The sequence below is a fragment of the Triticum dicoccoides genome, chromosome 2B (genome assembly GCF_002162155.2).
Source record: "Triticum dicoccoides isolate Atlit2015 ecotype Zavitan chromosome 2B, WEW_v2.0, whole genome shotgun sequence".
NCBI lineage: Eukaryota > Viridiplantae > Streptophyta > Magnoliopsida > Poales > Poaceae > Triticum > Triticum dicoccoides.
In genome coordinates this window covers 627,707,589-627,735,502 of record NC_041383.1, presented here as the reverse complement: position 1 = coordinate 627,735,502, position 27,914 = coordinate 627,707,589, and the positions used below count along the sequence as shown (strand labels likewise).

General features: G+C 48.1%; 1 protein-coding gene across 2 annotated transcripts; it reads left to right on the top strand.

The window, feature by feature from the left end:
• The first annotated feature begins 11,702 nt into the window (after window positions 1-11,702).
• LOC119365248 (acyl-CoA thioesterase 2-like) lies at window positions 11,703-24,102 on the top strand. Of its 2 annotated transcripts, XM_037630861.1 has the most exons (17): window positions 11,703-11,853; window positions 11,929-12,021; window positions 12,702-12,769; window positions 13,289-13,370; window positions 13,497-13,543; window positions 13,677-13,802; window positions 14,143-14,220; window positions 15,355-15,442; window positions 15,647-15,759; window positions 16,378-16,440; window positions 16,514-16,569; window positions 22,688-22,780; window positions 22,961-23,017; window positions 23,096-23,197; window positions 23,299-23,347; window positions 23,443-23,511; window positions 23,731-24,102. In XM_037630861.1, exons 1-17 carry the CDS (start codon window positions 11,838-11,840, stop codon window positions 23,806-23,808), a joined length of 1,278 nt encoding a protein of 425 aa, XP_037486758.1. In that variant the 5' UTR covers window positions 11,703-11,837; the 3' UTR covers window positions 23,809-24,102. The 2 variants fall into 2 exon arrangements, with proteins under 2 accessions (XP_037486758.1, XP_037486757.1); XM_037630860.1 differs by having other exon boundaries at window positions 11,737-12,021.
• Window positions 24,103-27,914: the final 3,812 nt, after the last annotated feature.

Below are 27,914 nucleotides of genomic sequence, written 5' to 3'. Positions count from 1 at the left end.
GCCTGTGTTCACCAATAATGTAAGTTTGTCCATCTCAAGCCTTCAAACTTTGTTGTATATATTTGGTTAGGCATGACTGCAACAGCTGATTATTTTTGGTGTTTGCATCAAATTGCATGTTTAAAGTTTATTATGTACTCCCTCCGTTCCAAAATAGATGACCCAATTTTGTACTGAAGTTAGTATAAAGTTGGGTCATCTATTTTAGAACGGAGGGAGTAGTTCATAAACAAAAGTTTGTCCTTTCTCAATTTAAGTTTTCAGTTGTACAACCAAGTTCCTTATTCATACCATGTAAATTAAAGTATACAGAGCAAGTGATCTTCTTTTGCACTGCATGTATGCTTCTGTTCTTCATCCGTAATCCAGTGGTGTGGTGAACCTACCCACTACAGCACAATGTCATATTCTGCAATGTCTTAACTATGAACAATGTCATATCATTCTACTACTCCCTTGATACGTCTCCAATGTATCTATAATTTTTGATTGCTCCATGCTACTTTATCTACTGTTTTAGGCAATATTGGGCTTTATTATCCACTTTTATATTATTTTTGGGACTAACCTATTAACCGGAGGCCCAGCCTAGATTTGCTGTTTTTTTGCCTATTTCAGTGTTTCGAGGAAAAGGAATATCAGACAGAGTCAAAACAGAACGAAATCAACTAGAGAAGTTAATTTTGGAAGGAAACCAACCTGATGGGCTTGGAGTGCATGCCGGGGGAGTCCCGGGCTGCCCACGAGGGTGGAGGGCGCCCCCCTGGGCGTGCCCCCCTACCTTGTGAGCAGCCCGGAGGTCCACCGACGTACCCCCTGCACCCATATATACCTACGTACCCTAAAACTTCTAGAACAGAAAAAAGATCGGGAGTTCCGCCGCCGCAAGCCTCTGTAGCCACCAAAAACCAATCGGGACCCTGTTTCGGCACCCTGCCGGAGGGGGATCCCATCACCGGAGGCCATCTTCATCATCCCGGCGCTATCCATGACAAGGAGGGAGTAGTTCACCCTCGGGGCTGAGGGTATGTACCAGTAGCTATGTGTTTGATCTCCCTCTCTCGTGTTCTCTCTCGTGTTCCTCTATGGCACGATCTTGATGTATCTCGAGCTTTGCTATTGTAGTTGGATCTTATGATGTTTCTCTCCCTCTACTCTCTTGTGATGAATTGAGTTTCCCCTTTGAAGTTATCTTATCGAATTGAGTCTTTTATGAACACTTGATGTATGTCTTGCCATGATTATCTGTGGTGACAATGGGATATCATGTGCCACTTGATGTATGTTTTGGTGATCAACTTGCGGGTTTCGTGACACTTGGTAACCTATGCATAGGGGTTGGCACATGTTCTTGACTCTCCGGTAGTAGCTTTGGGGCACTCTTTGAAGTACTTTTATGTTGGTTGGATGAATATGAGATTGTGTGATGCATATCGTATAATCATGCCCATGGATATTTGAGGTGACAATGGAGTATCTAGGTGACATTAGGGTTTTGGTTGATTTGTGTCTTAAGGTGTTATTCTAGTACGAACTCTTTTATAGATCGATCCGAAAGAATAACTTTGTGGTGGTTTCGTACCCGACCATAATCTCTACGTTTGTTCTCCGCTATTAGTGGATTTGGAGTGACTCTTTGTTGCATGTTGAGGGCTTGTCATATGTTCTATCTATGTTATTATTGTTGAGAGAACTTGCACTAGTGAAAGTATGGACCCTAGGCCTTGTTTCCTATCATTGCAATACCGTTTACACTCACTTTTACCGTTCGTTACCTTGTTGTTTTTATTATTTCAGATTACAAAAACCTATATCTACTATCAATTTTGCACTTGTATCTTCATCTCTTCGCCGAACTAGTGCACCTATACAATTTACCATTGTATCGGGTGTGTTGGGGACACAAGAGACTTTTTGTTATTTGGTTGCAGGGTTGCTTGAGAGAGACCATCTTCATCCTACGCCTCCTACGGATTGATAAACCTTAGGTCATCCACTTGAGGGAAATTTGCTACTTTCCTACAAACCTGTGTACTTGCAGGCCCAACAACGTCTACAAGAAGAAGATTGTGTAGTAGACATCATCCCTCCGTCCGAAAATACTTGTCATTGAAATGGATGTATCTAGATGTATTTTAGTTCTAGACACATCCATTTTGATGACAAGTAATTCCGGATGGAGGGAGTATTATTTAAACAGTCTCTTTATTTGCCAATCTGAAATGGGATAAATTGACAGCACACTAACCATTGACACTTATGAGTTCTTGATCTGTAATCCAGTGGTGTCGTGAAGCTGCCAACTCCTTCACACTGTCATTTCCTGCCATGTCTTGACCTGAACAATACCATATTGTGTTAATGCAATTTTAAACTGTGTCACTTTATTCGTCAGTAAGAAATGTGATGAATTATCAGCACTTATACTTTTATGTGCAAAACCTGTCATCTGTCTGCTTGTTTATCTTTCAGAGTGAGGAAGATTTAAGTGTTGAACAAGCGCAGTCTCATCATCTTGCTCAGCTGCTTGCATTGCAGCTCCCCAGCAGGGCTAACCTTTCTTGAACTCTATTGAAGTGTTGTCGGTTTTGTATATTATTTTGTCGGCGTGTTTATTTGCACTGGTGGCGATCTTTGATGCCTAGTGTATGTAATCTGCTGTCTGCTTGTGCTTTATTATCATAGTGGCGAACTTTGATGCCCAGTGGATGTAATATGCTGTAATTTCTTCATTGTATAGTCTAGGTTTTTTCTTATTCATGATGCTGCAGTTATTTTACTGTCTTCGCAGTAAACCGGACAAAGCGTAAAATTACGGTACATAATGTGCAATTAACACAAAGGGTAATATTATTTTACTGTCATGCAATCACGATGTAGGTTGGGCCTGAAACGTGCCGAACAGCTAACGGGCCGGCAGCAGCCCGAAATGAACCCCGGCCCATGATTGTGCGAATCAAATCACGGGCTTTTAACATGCCAAAATTGTCTCGGTCCTTGTTTGGCCCAATCAGATATCGGCTGCGAGCAGGCCGGATGCAAACCGGGCCGTAGTTAGGCCCAACTATATGATGGGCATTTAACAGGCCGAAATTAATATACGGCCAAAATGTTAAACGGGTCCTTAAGAGGCCAAAACTAATGTCAAGCCGAATTCCTAAGTGGGCCTCTAGCAAGTGGGCCCAAAAGCATGGTGTCCAGTTGACGGGCCGAATCTGATATGGGCCATAATTGAGCCCATAGCCTCTTAAAGGGCCGTAACTGATCTAGGCCGTAATTTGGCCTAGAACGTGGTAGGCTTTTAACGGGCCGGATCTCATATGGGCCACTATTAGGCCCGGAACTTGGCAGGCCATTAATGGACCGGATCAAATGTGGGCCGACATTTGGCCCAAAACATGGCAGCCAGTTAATGGGCCGGCCTACTAGGGCCCTCAAATTCTTGTGGGCCTACAACTGGGCCGGCCCGTTAATGTCAGCAAAATCTCATGGGCCTTTAGCCGGGCCGGCCCATTATGATCTGCAAGAATCTTCTGGGCCTTTACCTAGGCTGGCCCATTATGGCAAACAAAAATCTTGTGGGCCTTTACCTGGGCCAGCCCATTATGTCCCGCGAAATCTTGTGGGCCGTTAGCTGGGCCAGCCCATTATGGCCCGCAAAATCTCGTGGGCCTTTAGCTGGGCCGGCCCATTATGGTCCGCAAAATCTTGTGGGCCTTTAGTTGGGCCGGCCCATTTAAACTTGATGGGCCGGTCCACGTGTCAACATATCATAGGCGCGTCTCGCCCATTGGATGAGTGACGCCTGTGCCAGCGCGGACCTGACACGTGTCTCCTCCAGCCAATGATGATTTTACACGTGGAAAATCCCCATTGGTCGGGGTTGTTAACGGGTTATCGGATCCAAAACCCGACCCGATAGCTTAACGGCGTTTCGTTACGGTGGATGCCACGTGTCGGTCACCCTTGACGAAAGCACTTCTATGACGCGTGATTTATCGTCATGGAAGTGGACACTTCCGTGATGATAATTTTGGTAATGTCATGGAACACTTCTACGACAGCACATGTATGACTATCTTGATTCTGTCATAAATTTGTCATGGATGTACATGCATGACAAAAAACGCGACCTACTGTGACAAACATGTATCATCACGGAAGTGTATTTTTTTGTAGTGTTTGCAATCTCATCTTAGTGACTATGCATATGCCATCAACATAAACCCAATTTGCACATATGGAATAGATAACAAGCCCGTGGTTATTGGCATTTGTTTTTCTTGTGATGATATTGATATGCTCCCTTTGCATCATTTATCTCATATGCCATGCCATGACAACCTAGCTTCGGATATGCATTGTTTTGGATGTTGTCAATATTCTCAATGTGATGTTGCCATGAATGCCCATGAGGAGACCCCCATAGTTTCCTCATACATTTTAGGAGATTTTGACTCATCTTATCCATTGCATGAACCCACTACTTGTGTGCACCATATGCTCCCTATGAATGAACATGCTATTGATGTGCCATATACTTCTATGCTAAATTTGCATCCCCATCGTGTCATACACAATAACTATTCTTTCATGATGGATGATATGTCTTATACCATGCATCAAATTTCTTTGAGCGATGCTTATCTTGTGCTAACTCACACATGCACATACACATCATGATGGATGATGTGTACATTTACCACGCGCACAATTTCTTTGGTTTGTGTTTCTTTTGTGTAGGTACCCATGAATACTTGTCAACCTCACAATCCCATGAGTTGACAAAATGAGCTCTAGAGAGCAACGATGACTTGGGATCACATGGATTGCCTTTCCCACCGCTCTCTTCGCACAAAGACTTCGCGCATTTCTTCTACATGGATCTCACATGGTTATGGGTTATCGTCCATTACATCTTATATGCCCATCTTGCCATGTTCACTTTGCAGGATATGCACATTCCTATGCCTTTGCCATGCATTTGTGACCCATGCTTTGCATTACACATGATGATTGATTCTACTACTTGTATGTGTATTTGCAAGCTTGGTGGAGATATTGCTTGTTATTGCCATGTTTGCTATGTGCCCCATGCCTACGATGATACCATGATCTTGCTTTGTGTTCGTGCTCGCGATATGTCATGTGCATTGTCTATGCCTATTATTTGCTCACATGAGTTGATTTCCATGATTTCCTCTAGTGGGTTGCATCTTCGCCCCACTAGTTTGTGCGACATGATTTCTATGCTTGCTTCGTGTAGTGCACCACCCATGATACATACTTGCTCATATCACATGTTTGGTTGCACCAATGTAATCATTTCACACATGCCATGTCCTTTTGCTTGTCACTTGCTTCACTTGATTGCCTCACACATGATGAGAAATTGCTCTTTCCATTGTGTTGAGTGCCACATTATCTTCACCACACCATATACACATTATGCTTGGATTGTCTTGCACTTGCATGTGTTTAGACATATCATCTTCTTTGGTGTTGTGAATGATTCTTATGCTTACCGTCGACCATTTGTTGAGTGCTTTATGCATGTTTACTATGATCTTGAGGTAGATGCTTATTCTCTTGACAAACACATTTGCATCGCTACTTCTCATTTACATGCTTGTTTCCATGATGTCCTTGATTTGGCTCACTTTACGTACTTACATGCCATGCCACACTCCCTTGTCACACCATATGCTATGCTTGATGACAACACTTGTTGGGTGAATCACCTCTTGAATGCTTGGTTTTGCTTTAGTGCCCACCACATTTGTTTTTCCAAGTGCTTGTTATCTTTGCTCCTTTTGAAGGAATTACAAGACGGTGCGACACTGGAGAGTGACCATTTCGACCTTCAACATGATACGTGCTTGGTGGTTGTCCACTTCTACACGGCGACGCCATCTCTTTCCCATGGTGATGAAGATCACGATCCGTGGACGGATCTCTCCCAAGGGGGTGGGAGATGATGCATAGCACCCCTCGACCATCACCATGGACGCCACACCACCACCGCAAGGACGGAGAGGACCGTGGACAAGAGCTCACGCACGCGCCATCGTGAACGAGGTGAACTCCTTCCTCTTCGAGCTCCACTCAAATTCATTCGAGAGTCGGACTCTACCTCAAATGGGCATGCTATGCATTCGTAGGTACTTCAGAGATCGTCATGAGAAAGCACGGAGAAATCACCAAGTTCACCGGAGACCCGGGAAGAAGGAGAAGGAAGAAGGACGCGCAAGAAGCACGAAGCAAAGGAGTGCCTGGACCACTCCGCAAAGTCATGCGTGCAAGTTGGGGCTTTTGGCCTTGTAACCCTCTCCCCCTCTTATTTCGCCCCTAGACTATAAGTACCCCCCACCTAGCTCATTTAGAGGATAGCTAAGAATAGACACAAATCATAGAGCTTAGCTCATGTACCTCCCCTTGTGGGATTCCTCTTGAGAGAGAAGACTCCATTGGAGTACAAGACCTCCATTGGAGAAGATCCCTAGGGATTCAAGCCCCCCTTGAGGGAAGGACCTACCTAGATCATCAAGCCCTCATCTCCTTCATAGGATTTGGGATGAACTCTACCATGTATCTTGTTTCCCTTTGATTGTTCATGTACCTTGTGGATCTTGTGTGTTTGTTGGTCTAGTGGATGTGTTATTGGACTTGTTCTTGAGTGTTCCTCTTGTTTTCTCTCTTGTGTTCATCTTATTCTTGGGGATTCCCCCTCCAATTCGTGAAAGATCTTCACTTAGGGTTCCACCCTACAACATCTATGAACAAGCTAAAGGGCCTCCTTCACTTAGGGTTGTGATATCGCTCTTGCCTTGGAAAGTCCTCATATGCTCATTCGTCGTGATGTCGCTCTTGGCGTGGAGGAGGGTCTTGAAGCACTTGTTCCACTTGGTGTCTCTCTTGTCTTGGAGGAGGGCGAGGAATGTGCACTTGATTGCGCCTCTCTTGTTGCTCTTCACGTCGGGCTGCTTCTTGTATCTCGCGACGAAGAGCTTCCTCTTGTTCTCGAACTTGGCGGTTGCGGACTTCAACGGCTCTAGTGGCCTCGCATAGAGCTTGTTGTGCTTCAAGTGCTTGAGCTTCACATTTGAGGGCTTGTTCTTCACGGCGCTCTTGTGCTTGTCGAAGTGCATCACCGTCTTGAGGGACTTGACGTGGTACTTGTGGAGGTATTTGCTCTTGCTCCATTGCTCCTTGAGGGACTTGGTGTCGCATCCGTTCACGTGCTCGAACTCGGTCTTGTAAGCCATTGCCATGGAATGGTTTTTCTTGAGCTTGGTGATCTTGAGGATGATCACGTCGAGGAAGGCGAGCTCGTGGCGGACTTGCATCATAAGAGGAGTAGTCCGAAGATTGCCGACTTGTATGGTGACTTGAGTGGCGCCGTCTTGAAGAAGCGGATGAGGAAGACGGGCGTCGCACGATCATGTTGCGGAGCTCTTCCATTTGTGTGTTGAATTTGTCGTCGATGTTTTGACGAAGGTCGGAGGCGAGTTGCTCCAAGCGTTCACCCAATGCGATGTTTTCTTGATGAAGCGCTCATTGCGCGATGAAGAAGTGGTTCTTGGAGACGAAGCCAGAATCATCACCTTGCTCCTTGAAAAGTGGGTTCGACGACAAGTTTGGCCTATCCATCATAACCAAGAGTGGTGAGTAGGAAAAATGAGAGAACAATACCAAAGTTACCTTCTCCGAGGATTGAGGATGTAACAAGTGTCGCTCAATGTAATGCCACAATAGGAGAGTTGGAACCGGGTTTGTTTCTCACACCTACAAGTAAGAGGCTTATGGAGTAGCTCGGTTAGGATGGTGGCAAAAATTTCAAGCAAATGTTAGTCAAGATATCGATAAGGTTGAGAAGGTTCACAAAAATGCAAGTAAAGCAAATAGATCAAACCCAAAGGTATCACTAGGTACACACGCACGGAAGATAGATGGGATCCGCACAACCAAGGAGTGGGCTCAAAATGTGCAACCACGAAAAATGCTCTTGTTGTGCGAATGCTCGAGAGACACTAGCTCGATTGCTCCAATGGGCAAGATACGCTTGTGCACCTACCTATGAGAGAACCGTGCCGTCTTCAATCCCAACTATGGTATATATGCGATGACCAAGATGATATAACTATGCAAATGGCTCAACTCTATTGCTTACAAGCTCTTTGTTGCTCCTCTTTTGCTTAAAGGCTTTTCTTCTCTTTTTTTTCTATGCTTGATGCTCGAGCTGAGTATGATATGAGACAAGTATGTATGATATGCACGGGAGAGACTTATGGCACAAGGATAATAACACGATCACTACGGTGCACAATAGCGTGGCCCGGCAATTCTCAACTTGCTAGTCTCAATGGGTAAGCAACGCAAAGTGGCTTGGGCTATCAATGCAAAAAGCAAGGTAAGAAGTAAGTGTCGTCGAGGTTACCGTCCTTTCTCACGGTTAGCGGTGAAGATGTCTCCAAGTCGATGATGGTGATAACGATGTCACACGCTCCTAAGTAGCCGAAACACCTTAGGAAACGGAAATGGCAACACAAAATCGGTCAAGTGCGGAAGGAGGGTGTTTTTGTGATGATTTTTCGGATGGGGCTAATGGTGGTGGTAGTGGGATTAGAGGATGGGGGATGTCAAGAGCTTCTAAACAAGCTAAAGAACACGAAAAACGGACTTGGGATGTGGAAGTTATGGCCAAAATGGTGTTGGTAGTGGGCTGATTTGGGGGGTTGCGGGCCCCCGGGGGTGTGAGGTGCGAGTGCCCGGGGGTGGCTGGGCGAAATGGCCCAGGGGTGCGGGTGCCCGGGGGTTCGAGGTGCGGGCACCCGATGGTCTTCGGGATGGGCGGAAAATTTGGGGGAAATGCAAAATTCCATGAATTTCGTGGTGGGAAGGGTGGGGATTGTTGGGGAGGGGCTAGATCCACTTGCCAAACATCAAATCCATGGACCAAAACAACCAAATCTCACAAGATCCAACAAATTGCAAGAAAAAAAATTTGGGGCTATTTTTGTGGGGATTTTCGGATTTGGACGAAAAACAACAAAATCAAGCTAGCAAATGGGGGGATGGGACTCCAAGATGTGAATAAACCTTGCTCATGATACCAAGATGTTGTAGGGTCAAACCCTAGGTGGGATCTTTTCACACTTGGAGGGGGGAAAAGGAGGAAAAACTCAAGAACACCAAGAACAAAACTCTCAAACAAACCCAAATATCACATCCACTAGGGTAGCATACATGAGATCCACAAGATTACAAGATCAATCCAAGGATAATAGCACTAGATAAGTTCTTCCCACTAGGTGAGGTCTTGATGATGATCTTCTCCAAGAGGAGGCCTTGATAATCCAAAGGATTCTTCCCTAGGTGGGGGCTTGATCTCCAAAGAGGAGGGGATACAAGGAGCAAAGCTCACAATGTTTAATCTAATACTTTGCTAACCCTACAAATGACCTAGGAGGTGTCCTTATATAGTCTAGGGGCGAAACAAGTCAAGAAGAGAGGGGTACAAAGGCCAAAAGGCCAAAAACGTGCGGCTGGACGAAGGGGGCCGGGCACCCGGGCAACTTGGGCCGGGCACCCGGACTGCTCAGGGGCCGGCTGGCGGGTGGCCGGGCACCCGAGGGCCCAAGTCCCAGGCACCCGGGGTGGCGCTGGAGGTGGCCTGGCGGGGTGGCCGGGCACCCGGGGCCTCAAGCCCGGGCACCCGAGGCAGCGCCCAGCGGCTAGGGGAGCGGGGGCTAGGCACCCGGCCAGCCAAGGCCCGGGCACCCGGGGGCGCAGCTGTAGGCTGGCATGAGCCCGGGCACCCGGGGGCTGCAGGTGCCGGTCACCCGGGGCGTCCAGGTTTTTTTCCCCTTCTCCTCCTTCTTCACTCTTCTTGCTCTCTCCTTCCTTCTCTTGCTCCAAGGAGGCTCGCAGCTCCGTCTTCTCCTTGTCACGATCAACTTCCTCGTACCTAAGAGTGAGCAATGTTTCCATTTGAGGTAGAATCCAATCCTCACACGAATCCAAACGAGACTTAAATAGGAAAGAGTTCACCTCGTTCTCGATGGCGCGTGCACGTGCTCGTGTCATTGGTCCACTTGGTGCTTGCGGTGGTGATGGAGTGTCGGTGCGAGTAGTCGAGGGATGCTCCGCATCAAGATGGCCCTCTGCATTCCGCTGGAGCAGTCCAAGGTGGAGACCGGCGGGCAGCTCTGGAATCTGGAGCGACGCCGCAGCTCCCGCGCCGGCGCAACACAGACGCTAGAGCCAAACCCTCCCGGACCGCGCACAATGACGCAAGGACAACACAGTCCTCATCATCTCCTTCCCCCGTCGTCCGCTCCTCCTCGCGGTCAGCGCTGGGTGCTTGTGCCTGTGCCTCCGCCCCGCATGCGCACTCCGGAGTCGTAGGCGGGCGCCACGAGATACAGCGTGCACGGGAGAGGGACGCGGCGAAGCTGTCCGCGTGTCGCTACCGCGGGACGGAGCTGGACACCGACGAGGACGCACGTCTCCTCGCACGGGTGTACCGCTGCTCCCTCACGACGGCGGGAGACGGACGCTCGGTGTCCTCGACGGAAGAACACCAAGGCGCTCCGGCTTGCTATTGAGCAGTCGGAGCGCGAGACCAAGGAGGCAGCGACAGAGAAGGCTCGGGTGGCAAGGCTGAAGCGGGAGCAGGATAGGACGGTCCGTCAGATGAGGGGGCTCATCGTCCTCTCCGACGGCGGCAACAATTGCACCTCCTCGTTTGACGACCAAGACCCTCCACCAGCCACGGACGCCTACAGCTGCACCGGCGACCGGAAGGGCAAAGTCTCGACGAGGAAGTGGTGATTCCGCCCCCTCCTCCTCCTCCTCCTCCTCAATGTTTATCGTTTTTAGTGGTAAAAGTTTATGAACTTGTCCGGGGACGAACTATGATCTTTTGGATGTGATGAAGTATGTTGATGTCCGTTTGCAGCCGATTTTTATTGTCCGTCGTTTGATCACGTAGAATAGATCAACGTTTACATACGTAGTATGGATATAAGGCGTCAGATATGAGATACACGGATACAGAGTGGCAAATATGAGGGGTGTCGGCCACTGCCTCGCGGACGCGCCCGGATTTGCCAACTGCGGCTGTAGATGCTGAAAAAATTAAATCAGTTATTTATATATCTACATTATCTAATAGTGTGATTATATGTGAACCAACATGTGGTTGGATGGTTAGAGGGGTTGTGATATCCCCAGCCCACCAGGAACGAGGTGCCTACGGCGACTTCGTAAATTTCAAGAGGATATGCCGGCTTAGTTTTTCGGAGGTGTTCATAGGGGTAGGATGTATATGTGTATGTTCATAAGAGTGAGTGTATGCGCGCGTATACGAACGCTTGCGTCTGTACCGTGTTAAAAAATAAAATAATAGTGTGATTATACGAGCATCAAACGGTTCAAGAGATGCCCACGAGATAAAGCATTCCAGTAAAGCGCACATGCTTAACGATTCCCAATTATTAATTCGGGTCAGCGTGGGCAACCGTTTGTCGTCGACATCTCGCACTATCTCATATAGTACTCCGATATTTTTTCCTCTGGCCCACACGCCACTGAGAGAGCCCTCCAGCGACTCCAGCCCCGTCACGCGGACCCACGTGTGGAAAAAAAAAGAGAAAAACCCGAGCAGGTATACGTTCCTCTCGCCTCGTCCTCCCCACAAATTCCCGACCCTGCCAAATCCCAATCGCTTTTAAATTCGAGATTTTATTGTCCGCCTTCCCCGACGCGCAGCTGCCTCGCTGCCCCGGTGCTGCTGCTCCCCTCCCACCCGCCGCGCCCCGCCGACGCCTCCGCCGATGGACCGGGAAGAAGGTAAGGCAGCGGCGAGCCTGCCGGATTTGGGAGCGACTGTGGCTAATTTTGGGGACGATTCCCGTTGGTGTGCAGTGACGGAGTTCCTGGGCCAGGTGCCCCTCCTGCAGTGCCTCCCCGGCTCCTCCATCCGCAGGATCGCCGAGGCCGTCCAGGTCAAGCACTACGGTGAGTCGCGCCGTCCCCCGTCCGTGTGCTGTAGCGCCCCCTAGATCGATTGGTCGGCCCGCCGGGTTTGCCTAGTTCAGGCGAGCGCAGCCTAAATCTGGCTTGCCTCAGTTCGGAGTACTCTGTACTGTACTGTTAGCCTACTGAGTTACTGAAGGATGCTCTCTGTGTCGGCCAGTGATGTCTGATGTGACTCCCGTGATTTGTAGTTCACTGTACTTCAAATCGCGCACATGATTCTGTGTGCAGCTCACTGACCACGACCGATTTACTAGTCTGTACTGGCGTTGTGATCTGCATAAATAGAAAATTTTAACCATCGACAGCAACTGCATGCAAATTAGACTGCTAAAAAACTTGGCGCTGCATTTTAGTGCCTACCTATCAACTACTCCCTCCGTTCCTAAATATAAGTCTTTGTAGAGATTTCACTATGAACTACATGCGGATGTATATAGATGCATTTTAAGTGTGGATTCATTCATTTTGCTCCGTATGTAGTCCACCCAGTGGAATCTCTACAAAGACTTACATTTAGGAACGGAGGGAGTAGATTTTGTTTAGCCCTTGACCCTTCAGTGTATGCGCTTACCTGGAGTGGTGGTGATTTTGTATTCACTGATTGTGGTGTGGGGTCAAGTTGATTTATGCATTTTGTTTTTCATGGTGGCATTTTGCAGAACCTGGTGATTATGTTGCCCGTGAAGGTGAACCCGTAGATGGCCTTTGCATCATATTGGATGGGCAGGTATTAGTCATGCAAGTTCTTGCTTCACTTATTTACAGAGACACCTTTCTTTGACAGAATGGCAGACTTCATTATAATGCTGCTGCTCACTATGAGAGGTCCTGATTACTACCTGAAAATGCAATACTTATATCAGCAAATTTGGATGGGCTGTGTGCTTTGTTTTCGGCATTACAGATAGAAGATCTTTCGTTGGCCTATTCGTAGGCTCGTAAATAACTTTTTTCTATTTGTCATCAATGCATCGAGAAGCGAGGCTTTTTGCGATTTCTCAAAATGATGAAACATAATTTGTTACAAGAACTATTTTCTTTCTAAGTTGCTGGGAAATCATGCAAAGAAAAGAGTGATGTTCAATTTCTCTATCGTTGGTTATTTGCATTCCTGCTCTGGGGGAAAGACTAAACCTGAGCATTATAGTTCCAGACCTTCAGAGTAAAATTCCTATCCCAGCAGCCAACAAAGTATTGCTCTATCAAAAAATTCTTTAATTTGAAAGACATCCTCATTATCTCGCAGGCTGAAGTTTCTGCTCCTGCAAACACAGAAGAAGCAAACCGTCCAGACTATGTGTTAAATAAGTATGACTACTTTGGTTACGGTAAGATATCTCTATAGATTGTATTTATTTTCATCATGTATGTCCATATTTTGCTTGAAAAGACGTAACAGTTTGTATTTCATGTATTTTTTTGGATAACTCCTAATGTTTTGTATTGTTTTATAGGGACCAATAGTTCTGTACATCAAGTAAATGTTATTGCCGTGACAAAGGTATAATTTTCCATATTCTGTTTTCTAACTTAACATTTTATTAGCTTTAGGATTTCCGTTTGCAATGATATTAGCTGATGGCTTTTCCAAATCCAATAGTTGGCTTTAGCTTATTGTTATTCATGTATTGCAGCTGTCCTGCTTTGTATTGCCGAGTCAATATGGACATCTGCTGCAAACCAAGACAATTTGGAATGCAGAAGAAACACCTGAAAGCCATTCATTGATGGAACAAATTTTACATTTAGAGAAATTAGAGGTAACTCTAGATAGATGTATGTTTGTATCTATGATATTTCTATTTTGTCAAGGCAGTATGTATCATGTCTCAGTTTGCTCACTGTACTGGAGGAATGATGATCAGACATACTAATTGCTTAAATTGTAACATTTATGCTATGTCTGCTAACTTTGATTTAATATCATCGTTGGCCATTGGATTTTATTGATATTTCCTAAAAGAAAGAAATACAAGAGCAAAATTGGCAGTTTCAGTTTTGCATCTCATGGTCTACAAGTTAAAGGGACAAGCATGCTATCATAATAATTTACAGTTTACTAGCTGATCTTGCTTACCTTAATTCTTATCTATTTTGTAGGTTGATATATTTCGTGGATTTACTTTGCCAGAAGCTCCAACTTTTAATCAAGTTTTTGGAGGACAATTGATTGGGCAGGCATGTTTCAACCACTCTCTTAGTTGCTGTCATCTATATCTGCCAGCTGCATGTATTTGACCGCCTCATTTCTGTGCTCTGGAGGGATATCCTAGTTCCTATATTTAAGTATGAATATGTGAATCACCGAGTCAATGCTAAAAGGAAGCTTCTTAAGCATGCTTCTGAGTTCCCTCAACTTTTAGAAACATATACTCCCTCCGTCCCATAATGTAAGACGTTTTTTGACAGTGTCAAAAAACGTCTTACATTATGGGATGGAGGGAGTAGTTCACATGTATGAGTATCTCCACAAGAAACAGTTCAGTAACAGATATACATTTTATGTTTGAATAATGCAATCAACTTTCTTTAAGACTGCTTTGTTGCATTGTTGTTGGCGATGTTTATCATTTTGGTATTTTCTTTCATAATGTGTTATCAACCTTATTGCTAATTAGCTTCTTCAATGAAATTAAGTTATGAAAGAAGTTCACATAAAGGTTCCTTTTGAATGCCTGTACGAATTCATTTGAATTAAGACCAGAAGATCCAGAATTCACCTTTGTGAACTCGCTTGGTGATTATAGATTTTCTAGTAACTCCTTATATTTTTATTTCAAGTTTTGAACTCAGAACAAGATCAAATTGAAATCTTCTTTGTCATGGTTGCTGTTAACTGTAGATTTTTTAATACAATACTTCGAACCCACGTAAGTCTCACCTTTTCTGTCATTTAAATGATGTTCACTCAAGATATCAAATGGAAACTAGTCAGTTTTTTTTAGACTGACAGGGAGGGCTCTCCCTGGTTCCATTATCAAATGAAACCACCAGTTCATACATCAGTTGACTTAGGGAGCAGTTCAGCAGAAAGAAAGTAGCTAGACAGAAAGTTTTTAAAACATAACACAGGCAGTAAAACTAGTCAGTAATTGACACTGTAGTAACCTTATTCTGATTCAATTATTTATGTTTGGTTACAAAGCACTGCTTGGTCAGTAGTCGTCAATCGTCATAACTCACTCCCTACACTCCCATACAAGAGGAAAAACATTTACTATAAAACTGACTAGTTTTCACTATAAAGGGAGTGGAATAAAAGCTTTGCACATCATTGCCAATGGTTTTCACTATGTCTTAACCTTCATGCAGGCACTAGCAGCAGCATCCAAGACTGTCGATTGCCTGAAACTTGTGCATAGTCTGCATGCAATTTTTCTAATAGCAGGAGACAATAATAGTAAGAATATTTTGAACTTTGTGTTCATTTTGTCCATAACAGGGGGCAAGCAGAAACTAAAGTCTGGCCTATAATTATCAGTACTGTACTCGTATTAATGCCCTGTTCTGTAATTATCTTTTTAAGTTTTGATCATTAATGCATTATCCTTTTCTTCAAACAAAACCATGTTTATATCTGTCTTTGTTATGTCCTCTGCTATAGTGCCAATAATATATCAAGTGCATCGGGAGCGTGATGGAACCAGCTTTGCCACCAGAAAAGTGGAGGCAAAGCAGAAAGGCCTTGTTATGTTCACTTTAATTGTTTCTTTCCAGGTAATTATCCTTAAAGTTTTATAAATAATTATAGCAGAATTGTTAGGCAAGTTTTAGTTATTTTTAACACTCCCAGTGATATAACCAGGGGAAGCGTGTACCCTGTTCATGTTGAGAACATATTAGATAGTAGCTCAAACGACAGTTTTGTACCTAGTAGCTTCTGAAATGTTGTGTCAAATAGTTGTTCCCTCGTTTATTTTAGTGTTTAACCCCCTAAACTATATCATCTGTCCAAACTATTCTGCACAAAAAATGAAAAAAAGGAGTGCCAGACTGAACAGAGAATTGTGTTCACTATCTCAATACTAGGTTCATATGTTCCTAAGAGCTTTCCATGATAATCAAATCAAGCATGAACAGACATACTATACAAAGTTTTAAGTTCTTAAATTTTAAACCCAGAGTTGTTTTGCTCTATCCGCTGCCAATAGATCAATTCAATTCTTTGTCCCAAACATCAATCAGCATTTATATATCAAAGTGAAGTAATAAATTTGTCCAGGAGTACAACTAGCGAAATGATACTACTAGGCGATACATTGGAGGACCAGCCCCACTAAATTAATCTACTAGGCAAAGAAAGGGTGTCTAACTTCTGTTCTGGTTCTTTTGCAGAAGGAAGAATTAGGGTTTGAGCATCAGGCTGCAATCATGCCTGTCGTTCCTCCTCCAGAACAGGCAAGGATTTTTATCACTCTCCTCTGATGCCCTTGGGGAAATAGTCTTGGAACTAATAAGTAATCAAATGCAGCTCCTGAATATGGAGGAGATACGGGAAAGAAGACTCACTGATCCACGGTTTCCGATGTAAATTTTCTTGACTACGAATCATATGTATTGCCAATTGGCTAAACTAACTGTTTTGACTTAAAAATATTCACCTTAAGACACAACATCTTAGAAAAGCATGATTGTTTATGTGTTTATTAGTTTTCAAGTGGGTCCCTGGTAGGACTAGGGTTCCTACCGGCTCTACTCCGTAGGTTATACGGGCAGAACAGCGAGGGTTGGGGGCGAGGGCGGCGGCTCCGGCGTGTTGGCGCCGTCGCGAGGGAGAAGAAGGGCGGCGGCGGCTAGGGCAAGGTGCGGCTAGGGTTTCCGGCTCCTCTGGAGCCGGGCAATATGATAGAACTATCTTTATTGCTTGATCTCAAACGATGTCTTACAACTAGTATTTATAACTTTAGCCTAAGATAACTTGCCTAAAATAACTTGCCTAAGATAACTTGTGGGTCAAGCCCCTAATACTAATGCCCGGTGGGCCTCTTCCTTGTATAGACCAAACCGGTCATAACATCTCTCCCCGCCTGCGCAAACAGCTCGTCCTCGAGCTGAAAGTCTGGGTAGTGTTGGCGGAATTCTTCACGCTGCTCCCAAGTAGCCTCCTCCTCCGGAAGGCCTGCCCACTGAACGAGGATGAACCAGACGCCACGACGGAGCTGCGCCTGCAATACCTTTGCCGGCTCTGGAAGAATGCGACCATTGGCGATGGGAGGAAGCGCCGGTGGAGCCGCCGACGGCTCGCCACGGAAAGGCTTGAGCAGCCCCACATGGAAAACGTCGTGGATGCGAGCGCGGGCTGGAAGCTGAAGACGATAGGCCACCTTCCCAATGCGCTCCAAGATAGGGAAGGGCCCGGCGTAGCGAGGGCCGAGCTTGCGCTTCGCGCGCGGGTCGAGGGACTGCGTAGAGCGATGGAGAAGACGCAGCCACACCCAATCACCCACCGCGAACTCCTCCTCGCGATGATGATCGTCATAGTAGTGCTTGGCCAGCTGCTGGGCCTGAAGGAGACGCTGACGAACCTCAGCAAGCATCTTGTCACGAGTGCGGATGAGGTCACCCGCAACCTCCGCCCGAGCTGTCTCCGGATCCACCGGAAGTATAGGCGGGGGTGGTCGACCATAGACCACCTCAAATGGCGTAGCGCGCAGGGCGGAGTGATAAGAGGTGTTGTAGCAGTACTCTGCCCAAGAGAGCCAGTCCACCCAAGCGCGAGGCCGATCACCTGTCACACAACGCAAATACATGGCAATGACCTTGTTAACCACCTCGGACTGACCGTCCGTCTGAGGATGGAACGCCGTACTCAGGCGGAGCTGGACACCTGCCATCCTGAAGAGGTCGCGCCAGACATGGCCCGTGAACACGGGGTCTCGATCACTGACGATCGAAGCAGGGAACCCGTGTAGACGGACGATGCCGTCGAAGAAGGCCCGGGCCACGGACGCCGCCGTGTATGGATGGCCGAGCGCTATGAAGTGGGCGTACTTGGAGAAGCGGTCGACCACCGTGAGGATGACCGACTTGCCGCCCACCTTGGGAAGGCCCTCAATGAAGTCCATGGATATGTCCGCCCAGACCTGAGATGGAACCTCCAAGGGCTGGAGTAACCCGGCCGGCCTGAGAGTCTCTGTCTTGTTGCGCTGGCATGTCTGGCAAGACCGCACCCAGTCGCGGACCAGGGCGCGATCGCCAGGGATGTAGAAGTCAGCGCGAAGACGATGGAGGGTTTTCTGCATACCCTCATGACCCGTCGAGTGGGCGAGCTGTAACACCTGGTGACGGAGATCATCCTGCGCCGGAACAAAGACCCGGCGCCCATGGAGGAGCAGTCCGTCAGAAAAGCGCCAAGGCTCCTCCAGGTCGCGGGCCGTGAGCTGCTGCTGAAGACGGATATCGTCGTCGGCCGTCGCAGTGGCGCGGCGAATGTCGGCGAAGAGGCCGAACGTCGGCCCGGAGCGGATGCACAGGGCCGCCCCGGCGGACTCGTCAGCGGAGGAAGCGAGGTCGGAGTCGCGACGGGACAACGCGTCGGCCACGGTGTTAAGGCGGCCCGGCCGATACTCGACGGAGAAGTCGAAGCCGAAGAGCTTGCTGATCCACTGGTGCTGCGGCACGGTCGACGGCCGTTGGTCCAGCAAAAACTTCAGGCTGTAGTGGTCGGTGCGAATTTGGAAGGACCGTCCCCACAAGTACGGCCGCCAATGACGAACGGCATGTACAAGGCCAATGAGCTCCCGCTCATATGCTGCCAGCTTAAGATGACGCGGAGCGAAAGGCCGGCTGAAGAAGGCGAGGGGCCCATCGCCCTGATGAAGCACGGCGCCGAACCCTGCGCCCGAGGCGTCACAGTCCACCACGAACGGGCGGTCGAAGTCGGGCATTTGGAGGACGGGGCCCGTCGTGAGGGCCCCCTTGAGGGCCTCGAACGCCGTTGTCGCCTCGTCTTCCCAGGCGAAAGCGTCGCGGCGAAGCAACCGCGTGAGGGGCGCCGCGATAAGCCCGAACTCCCGGATAAATTTCCGGTAGTAGCCGGCGAGGCCGAGGAACCCGCAGAGAGCCCGCGGCGAGTGAGGCGTCGGCCATGCGGAGACGGCTGCCACCTTGTCGGCGTCCATAGCCACCCCGTCGGCCGAGATGACGTGGCCCAAGTAGGCCACCGAAGGCGTCCCGAACGAGCACTTCGAGCGCTTAAGGTGGAGGTGGTGCGCTCGAAGCTCGTTGAAGACGATGGCGACGTGCTGGAGGTGCTCGGCCCAAGACGCACTGTAGATTAGAATATCATCAAAGAAAACGAGCACAAACCGGCGTAAGTAGGGCCTGAGGACGTCGTTCATCAAAGCCTGGAAGGTCGCCGGGGCATTGGTGAGGCCAAAGGGCATCACCAAGAACTCGAAGTGGCCGTGATGAGTCCGAAACGCCATCTTGGCGATGTCATCCGGGTGCATGCGCACCTGGTGGTACCCCGACCGGAGGTCAAGTTTGGTGAAGAAGCGCGCCCCGTGGAGCTCATCGAGGAGCTCGTCGACCACCGGAATAGGGAACTTGTCCTTAAGGGTGACAGCATTAAGGGCACGGTAGTCGATGCAGAAACGCCATGTGCCGTCTGACTTGCGGACGAGAAGCACCGGCGCGGTAAATGGCGAAGTGGAGAGCCGGATGATGCCTGCCGCGAGCATGAGCGCACACTGCCCCTCCAACTCATCGTTCTGCAACTGTGGGTAGCGGTAAGGCCGTACCGCCACCGGCGCGGAGCCTGGCAGAAGATGTATACGGTGATCGTACGTGCGGGCGGGCGGCAGCCCCTATGGCTCGATGAAGATGTCCGTGTGCTGCTGGAGGAGGCTCTCCAATAGTGGGTGCTCGGCCGTGGCGGTGGTCGCGGCCAGCTGGAGTGGAGTGGTTGGGGCGGCACCTCCAATGCCGTCCCACTGAATGCGGCGGCCCAACCGCCAGAAGGTCATCGTCAGCGCATCGAAATCCCATAGAATAGGACCAAGAGTGCGTAGGAAGTCGACGCCGAGGATGAAGTCGAAGCAGCCCAAGTCGATGCCGGCGCAGGTGATGGTGAAGTGCTCGTCGCCGATAGTGATGGGCACGTCGCGGGCGAGCCCGTGGCAGCGGAGACGGTCGCCATTAGCGACTGTGACTCGCAACTGCTCACCGCCGGTTGGCTGTAATGCAAGGCGCCGCATGGTGGTCTCCGGCAGAAAGTTATGCGTGGACCCTGTATCCACTAGGGCCACCAGGCGCTCGCCCTGGATCATGACCGGTAAGAGCATCGTCCGTTCATCACGGATGCCGGCCAGCGCGTGTAGGGACACCACGAGGGCAGTGGCCGGGGCGGGCGCTGGTGCCGCTGCGGGCTCCGCAAGGGCTGGAGCGCCGAGGCCATCCTCCAGTGTCTCCTCCTCAGGCTCGTCTGTCGTCTCCAGGTAGAAGAGACGGGGACAGACATGGCCCGGTGCATATGGCGCATCACAGTTGAAACACAAGCCCAGGCACCGGCGTTCCAGCTGTTCCGCCTGAGTGAGGCGCCTGAATGGCCGCGTCGGTGCCGGGGTGGGTGCCGGGGCGGCTGTGGACGACGCTGGTGCTGCCGGAGACGGCCGGGGAAGCTGTCGGCCCCCACGTGGCACGGATGGACGCGTTAAGGCCTGGGCGCGCTGCTCGAATGCCCGGGCATAGTACATGGCCGTCTGAAGGTCTTGGGGCCCCTTCATCTCGACATCCACGCGGATGTGGTCAGGAAGGCCGCCGATGAAAAGCTCCGCCCGCTGTAAGGCCGTCACACCGGGCGCGTGGCACGCCAGGGCCTGGAAGCGGTTGGCGAAGTCCTGCACCGTGGAGGTGAACGGCAAGCGGCCCAACTCGGCCAAGCGGCTCCCGCGGACCGGCGGCCCGAAACGAAGAAGGCACAGCTCTCGGAAACGATCCCACGGGGGCATGCTGCCCTCGTCCTGCTCGAGGGCGTAGTACCATGTCTGGGCGGCCCCGCGGAGATGGTATGAAGCCAGCCAAGTACGCTCCGACGTGGGTGTGCGCTGTCCGCGGAAGAACTGGTCACACTGGTTGAGCCAGTTAAGCGGGTCGTCGGAGCCGTCGTATGTGGCGAAGTCGATCTTGGCGAACCGGGGCGGCTGCTGGTGTGGCGCGCCCTGGCCCACTGCCTCGGCGGTGCGTAGGGCGGATGATGGTGCGCGGTCCATGGTGGAAGGCCAGACGTAGTTCCCGGTGACGCCCGACGCCTCGGGCTGCAACGGGAAACCGGACGGCGGACGGGTCCCCGGGTAGGCCGATGGCGGCCCGTGAAGCTAGTCGGGGAGTGGTGATGGCGATGACGGAAAGCGGACCTCCTGGATCGGAAGCCCGCTCGGCGACGACCGGCCCAAGTTAGGGTTGGGATGGGGCGGTGGAGGACCCTGCTCCGTGGCTGCTGGAAGTGACGGCGCGGCGGGAGACGGCGCGGATGGCGCGGTCCAGGTGGGCCACTGTGGCCCTGTGGTGGCGGCGAGTGGCGCGGTTGCCGTCGCGAGCGGCGGCGGCCACTGTGGCCACGGCGGCGGTGCGGCCGCCGGGGCGGGGAGCGCCGGGTAGCCTCCGGTGATGGCCCCCGGTATCGAGTACCACGTCAGCGCCTGCGGACCCGCGGCCAGGGCGGGATGTAGTGGTGGAGGCGGCCCGTTCGGACTTGCCAGGTAGAGGCGGATGCCCTGGACCGCGGCGACTAGGTCGTTGAGGACGCCGGCCATTGCCTCCTATGTGAACTCCTGCGGCTGCGGGGGAGGTGACGGCGGCGGCGTATGTTGGACGGGCGTCGGTGGCCGCCCGTGGCCTGGCGCGGTGCCGGGCGCCGGGAGGGTCGGCGCCGAGAGCGACGCCGTAGCGCCCGCCGAGAGTGAGGCCGTGACGCCCGGCGCGGAAGCGGCGGCGGTGGAGGAGTTGGCGGCAGCGGCGGTGGTGGAGTTGATGGGCAGCGGCGGTGGTGGCGGCGGCGGCGGAATTGGAGGTGGCGAAGACATGGTCGAAACCCGGGTACCTGATACCAAATTGGTAGGACTAGGGTTCCTACCGGCTCTACTCCGTAGGTTATACGGGCAGAACAGCGAGGGTTGGGGGCGAGGGCGGCGGCTCCGACGTGTTGGCGCCGTCGCGAGGGAGAAGGGCGGCGGCGGCTAGGGCAAGGTGCGGCTAGGGCTTCCGGTTCCTCTGGAGCCGGGCAATATGATAGAACTATCTTTATTGCTTGATCTCAAACGATGTCTTACAACTAGTATTTATAACTTTAGCCTAAGATAACTTGCCTAAAATAACTTGCCTAAGATAACTTGTGGGTCAAGCCCCTAATACTAATGCCCGGTGGGCCTCTTCCTTGTATAGACCAAACCGGTCATAACAGTCCCCCATTCTGATAATGGCATTAGTTCGACGACACATTTGGAATAACAACAATAATAACAACAATTAAGACTTTAGTCCCAAACAAGTTGGGGTAGGCTAGAGCTGAAACCCATAAGATTCATTTAAAATATTGTAATTATATACCTCTTAAGCTTCAGTTGTCATATGGATTTGACAGTACGTTCATCTCTTTATCACATGCTGTCATAGTCCTGAGTCCTGACAGTTCAGTAATCTGCAGGCAATATAGGAACTCAGCTGCCAAGAAAAAGTTTGTACCTTGGCCCATTGAAATGAGGTTCTGCCAAGATTCTAAATCTCAGCATGAACCAAGGTAAGTTGAAATTTCTTTGTGGCCTTGAGATTCACTAATCCTTAGTTTCTTTGTGGCTCATGGATCTTTTTAGATAGAAATTCTAAGCTTCAGTATAGATTCTCCAGACTAATAATTTTTACATAGATCGTATTGCAATATGTGTTTTTCTGATTCAGTAATGCATCTGATTCTTTTCAGCCTGCATTATTGGTTTAGAGCTAGAGGAAAACTTTCGGATGATCCAGCTCTGCATAGGTTGGCCATTTATCGCTGTACATTGGTCATATTTTAAACAGCTGGGTATGCTGATGACATTATTCTATGGTATTACAGATGCGTTGTAGCATATGCTTCGGATCTACTATATTCAGGCGTCAGCCTAAATCCGCACCGTAAGAGGGGTTTGAAGACATACTCTCTCAGTCTTGATCACTCGTATGTTTAAAGAGTTTACAGTCATTATCGGGATTTTCAATTTGCCATATTTGTCCCAACAATAAATGGTCTCTTTTCTGTTGCCTGTTAACGTTTTGCAGGATGTGGTTCCACAAGCCTGTGAAAGCTGATGACTGGTTGTTATATGTGGTAAGCTATTGGCTTGTTCTTCAATTGATCATGGTAGAAATAAAATTTGTTCAAGAGGCTCTCATCTCAATGTCATCCTCCCTTCATGAACACAGATCGACAGCCCATCCGCACATGGTGGCAGGGGATTCGTCACCGGACGTATGTTCAACCGGCAAGGAGAGGTATGCACATTAATTTCATTCTTTCAAAGCTCCGACTGTGATGCTGCTTACCCCCTCCGATCCAAAAAAGTGTGTTTTCAACTAAAACTGAACTAAAGCCACGACACTCTTTTTGGATCGGAGGGAGTGCTATTTTTCTCGTCTAAAATAAATTCCGTAAGTTGTCAGCTCATCGTGTTACTATTTTTCTCATCTAAAATAAATTCCATAAATTGTCAGCTTATTGTGTCGCTGACCCAAGAGGCGTTGATTAGGAGGGCCAAGACACCCGGGCAAACCCCAAGGCCGAAGCTTTGAGATGTGCAGAAGAGCCATGGCTGTACTTTAATATTTTCTTTCCCCTTGCTGTTCCGTATTTTTATCTTATATAGTACACGGAGACAATGGTGAGATTTATGTATAGGAGTACAGCTTACAGCTTGAATTTGGCACACATGTGAACGATTGTATCCTCGCATGCTGATTCACATTCAGGTTTTCCTTTGCATATGTGGATGGCAATTGCCATCCAACACGCGGCACATGAATGTAGACAGATGTACCTCAAATTCAAAGTTTTGCAATCCTGAGGTCACGTAGTACCATTTCAAATATCTGTTCCACGCTCAATTTAAAGTCTCGGGCCTCATGCGAAGAAGTTAAATATATTGCGCCTATTCCAAGCATTTGTTAAATTGGCGAAACTATTGATACGGGACATGATGCACGTAAATGAATCGATTAGATTATTTAGTGGCATAGATACGTAAATGATGAAAATGGATGGTGTCATGGGCCGCATTTCTCATTTCACATTGCTCAGCAATATGAAATTATATGATATCACAACGTTGTAATTTCTTCTTCGCCTGAAGGTCCACAGAAATAATAGCCATGGTCTCCTTCTTGAAAGCGTCAATTTTTAGAACATGACATTCGTAGGGGTCAAGAGGAAGTTGCTGCATGGGGACACTGAATTTGTTGAGTTTATGTTGATAAATGAAGTGTGAACTATAATTCAAAGGAAGACGCTCACTTCGCTGCATGTTGACTGTCGTTCATCTTATGTTGGCAATATAAGTGTGACCCATATCGCGACCAGGAGTAGATTCCAATTCTGATGCTTCTTAGGCAAGTATTTAGTTGGTTTAGAAAATGCAAATGAATATGTCAAAAGAAAAGAATTTCTCAAGTCATGCTATATAGGCAATAGTAATTGTTTACATGCCAACTTAAAATAAGTAACATGTGTCTGCCGACTAACGACTAATACAGTAGCGAATGGCCAATAATAGTTTATGTTTCTTACAAAAACATGTCGTGAAATAACAATAATAACAACCAACTACAAAGGATCAGATTTCTAACTTGGAATGGGGCAAAGAAACATCTCAGTAAAAGTTTTGACCTTGGAATTAAATTAAACATTTCCACAATCATGAAAACGGGTGAACATGACATAAAAAATATCTCCAAACTTTCTTTCAGGTGCATATAACTGTTTGTAGTACAATTAGGCATCTCAATATAGTACAATTTTGAATTTGAAAACCTGAGAGAACGAATTGCTAAGCTCAGTTCTCTCTACTAAAAGTCAAAGGCTTCCTTCCCACCAAAGCCTTTATTTTGGGACGGAGGGAGTATGCGATACTTTTGCAGAACAGGTATCCTAAGATCGTTAAGGAGCCATTGTACTCATAAGCCTAACTCATGCCTCCACGAGTCCTTTACTACGTGTTTTCTTCTTCCTGACCTTCCCCTCCTTTGCACCTGCTTGACCTTTCTCTTCGACTTTGGTTTCTATTCTCATGAAAATTGGCTTTGGTTCCATCATTGCCTGGCCTGCTTTAAGGGCTCCCCATTTGGTATCAGCCTACAGGACAGTTAACATAGGTTTGTAAGCAAATCGTGCCATAGGGAAATCTTGATATTAAAGATTTTCTATTTAGTTTTATTATTATTAGTTTGCTGTATCAAGAAAAACAAAGGAATTGCAGGTGGTTTTAAGATAGAGCATCCTTATTGAGATGGCTTAGATCAGAGAGGAGAAGATGCACAAACTCGCCTTACAAAAAACAGACGGGAAAGATCATGAACATTGTTGTCTTTCTATTGACGAAGAATAAAATAGAGCATCGGAAAGATGATAAATACTCCCTCCATCCCAAAATTCCTGTCTTAGGTTTGTCTAGATACGGATGTACCTAATACTAAAACGTGACTTGATACATCCGTATTTGGACAAATCTAAGACAAGAATTTTGGGACGGAGGGAATAGAAGAGAATCAAATTGTCTTGCAGTCGACAGGAACCATTTGGAACTTACAACTTGGATGCTGGGAGATGGACATCTATTTTTTTTCTCTGGTTAAAATTGGAATTGGGAGTCTTCAATAATGATAGATAGATGCGCTATATAAGAACATAAATGTTTTCTAGTAAGTTAAGAAATGAGATGTTACAACATGGCTGCATTGCTAAGGTATAGTGAAGCACAATAATGTTGATTCATTCAGCAACATATTAGAATCTCAGACCAAGTTCAGGTGGCTTATAACCTTCTTATGGGACATGGACCCACTATATGAATGTGCTATACATTGTCATCAATGCAGTACTCAGGTGCTAGATTAACATTAAAATTTCCATGCAAGTGAACTGAATCACGTACCAAAGTCAGGGGAATTTCGAATTAGAACTCTATATATTTATTCAAGCATAGTATGATTTTTTTTTTGGAAAATCAGTCCAAAATATAGACAAGAGCGTGTTCATTTGTGAGTCAAACGATCGATTTCTTTTATTTATATATATATATATATTTGGAAAAACGTGATGTTCTGCAATGACATGAGAGAAGTTTGGAGAGGTTGAAAGCAATGAGGAGGTGAATCAATTCGATGCGTAGAGGAGTGAAGAGTCAAGTCGAACCTTCAATACCAGAAGCAGTTTCAGTGCAATCAACACTAAGACCATACTGGACTTTGTGGTGGCAAAAATAATTTATTTATTTAAGTTATATGTCCTATTTACAATCTTCATAAAATAATAGGTTATTTGGTAAGTTTGCTGATAGGAATTTTGTGAGAGCTTCTGCATAGCACTGTTCGACGACGTAGTTTTATTTTTTCGAGAATGTAGACGAAGTAGTTTTAGTGGCATGACATGCATATACAAATACACTATTTTGCTTCGTACAATGGAACGCATGAAGCTAGTGTCACATCCCTAGCTTCTGGCATTGCTCTAGGCTAGCTTCATGTGTGCATCATGTCTATATTTTTGAAACTTGAATTGAGGAATATTGGAAGCCTCAAAACCCTAAATAAAAGAGGGGCAAAAACCCTAGAAATCCCATTCATTGCTCCAAAGTGCTCCTCTTAAATGTTTGATAATTTTTGGTATGGGTTCTGGTCCCAACCAAAATACTGAACATTTTTAAGGATTTATTTTTGGGACTTTGGATTTAATTCATTAGCTATTTGAATTTGAGTTATATTCATATAATTAGAATATAATTTCAAATACCCCTGAAATATTTTATAAGCTTTTGGAAAAGTCCATCTAGCAATATAAAATATTCAGAGGAGTTTTTGGCATTGTTTGAATTATTTTAAATTCAAAACAGTGGCAAAATAAATTAAATAAAACAAAACAGAACAGAAAAATATAAAACAGAACTTACCTGGACTTACCTGGCCTCACCCGTGCAGCCCACCAGAGCCGGCCCAGCTCTTGTGCTGGTCCAGCACTGTGCGGCCCAGCCCACCGTGGTCGCCACCGTCTTCAACCTCCTGCCAGTAGGCAGGAGGGCGTGTGCCCGACGCGCGCGCGCACGCTCCGGCCACCTCCTGCTTACCTGCTCGCCGCTGGAGGCACCCGAGGGAGCCACGCACCCCCCCTCGCCCCTGCACCTCCCCTCTCTTCCCCTGGACCCCGTTCCCTCCTCTGCTTCCCTCCCGCGCACACCACCGAGCGGAGCTCGCTGTCATCGTCGCCGTACCCATGGCCACCGGCCACCTCTAGCCTCGCCGATGCACCCAGGAGCTCCGCCTCGATCCCCTCTTCCTCCCCACCGATCCACAGCCCTCCGGAAGCCCTGCATCGCCGCCATCGCCGTCGTCTTCTACCTCGGACCCGCCGGCCATCTTCGTCAAATTCGCCGGCTCCGGACCGTCCCCGACCTCGCCGAGCGTCCCCTCGTCATCGCCGTGAGTCACTGACCCTCTCCCCTAACTCAGCATGCTCCCCTCCGTGCCGTAGCGCCGTTCCCCACGAGCATCGAAGCCACCGTCCGCCATTGCTGCTGCACGCATAGCCTCCGTGCTCCCCTGGCCCCACTGAGCTGCTCTTAGTGCTCCCCATGACTAGCAGGTGCTTCCCAGCCTCTCAGCTCGCTCGCTCGCCAAGCGTAGCCCCGTGC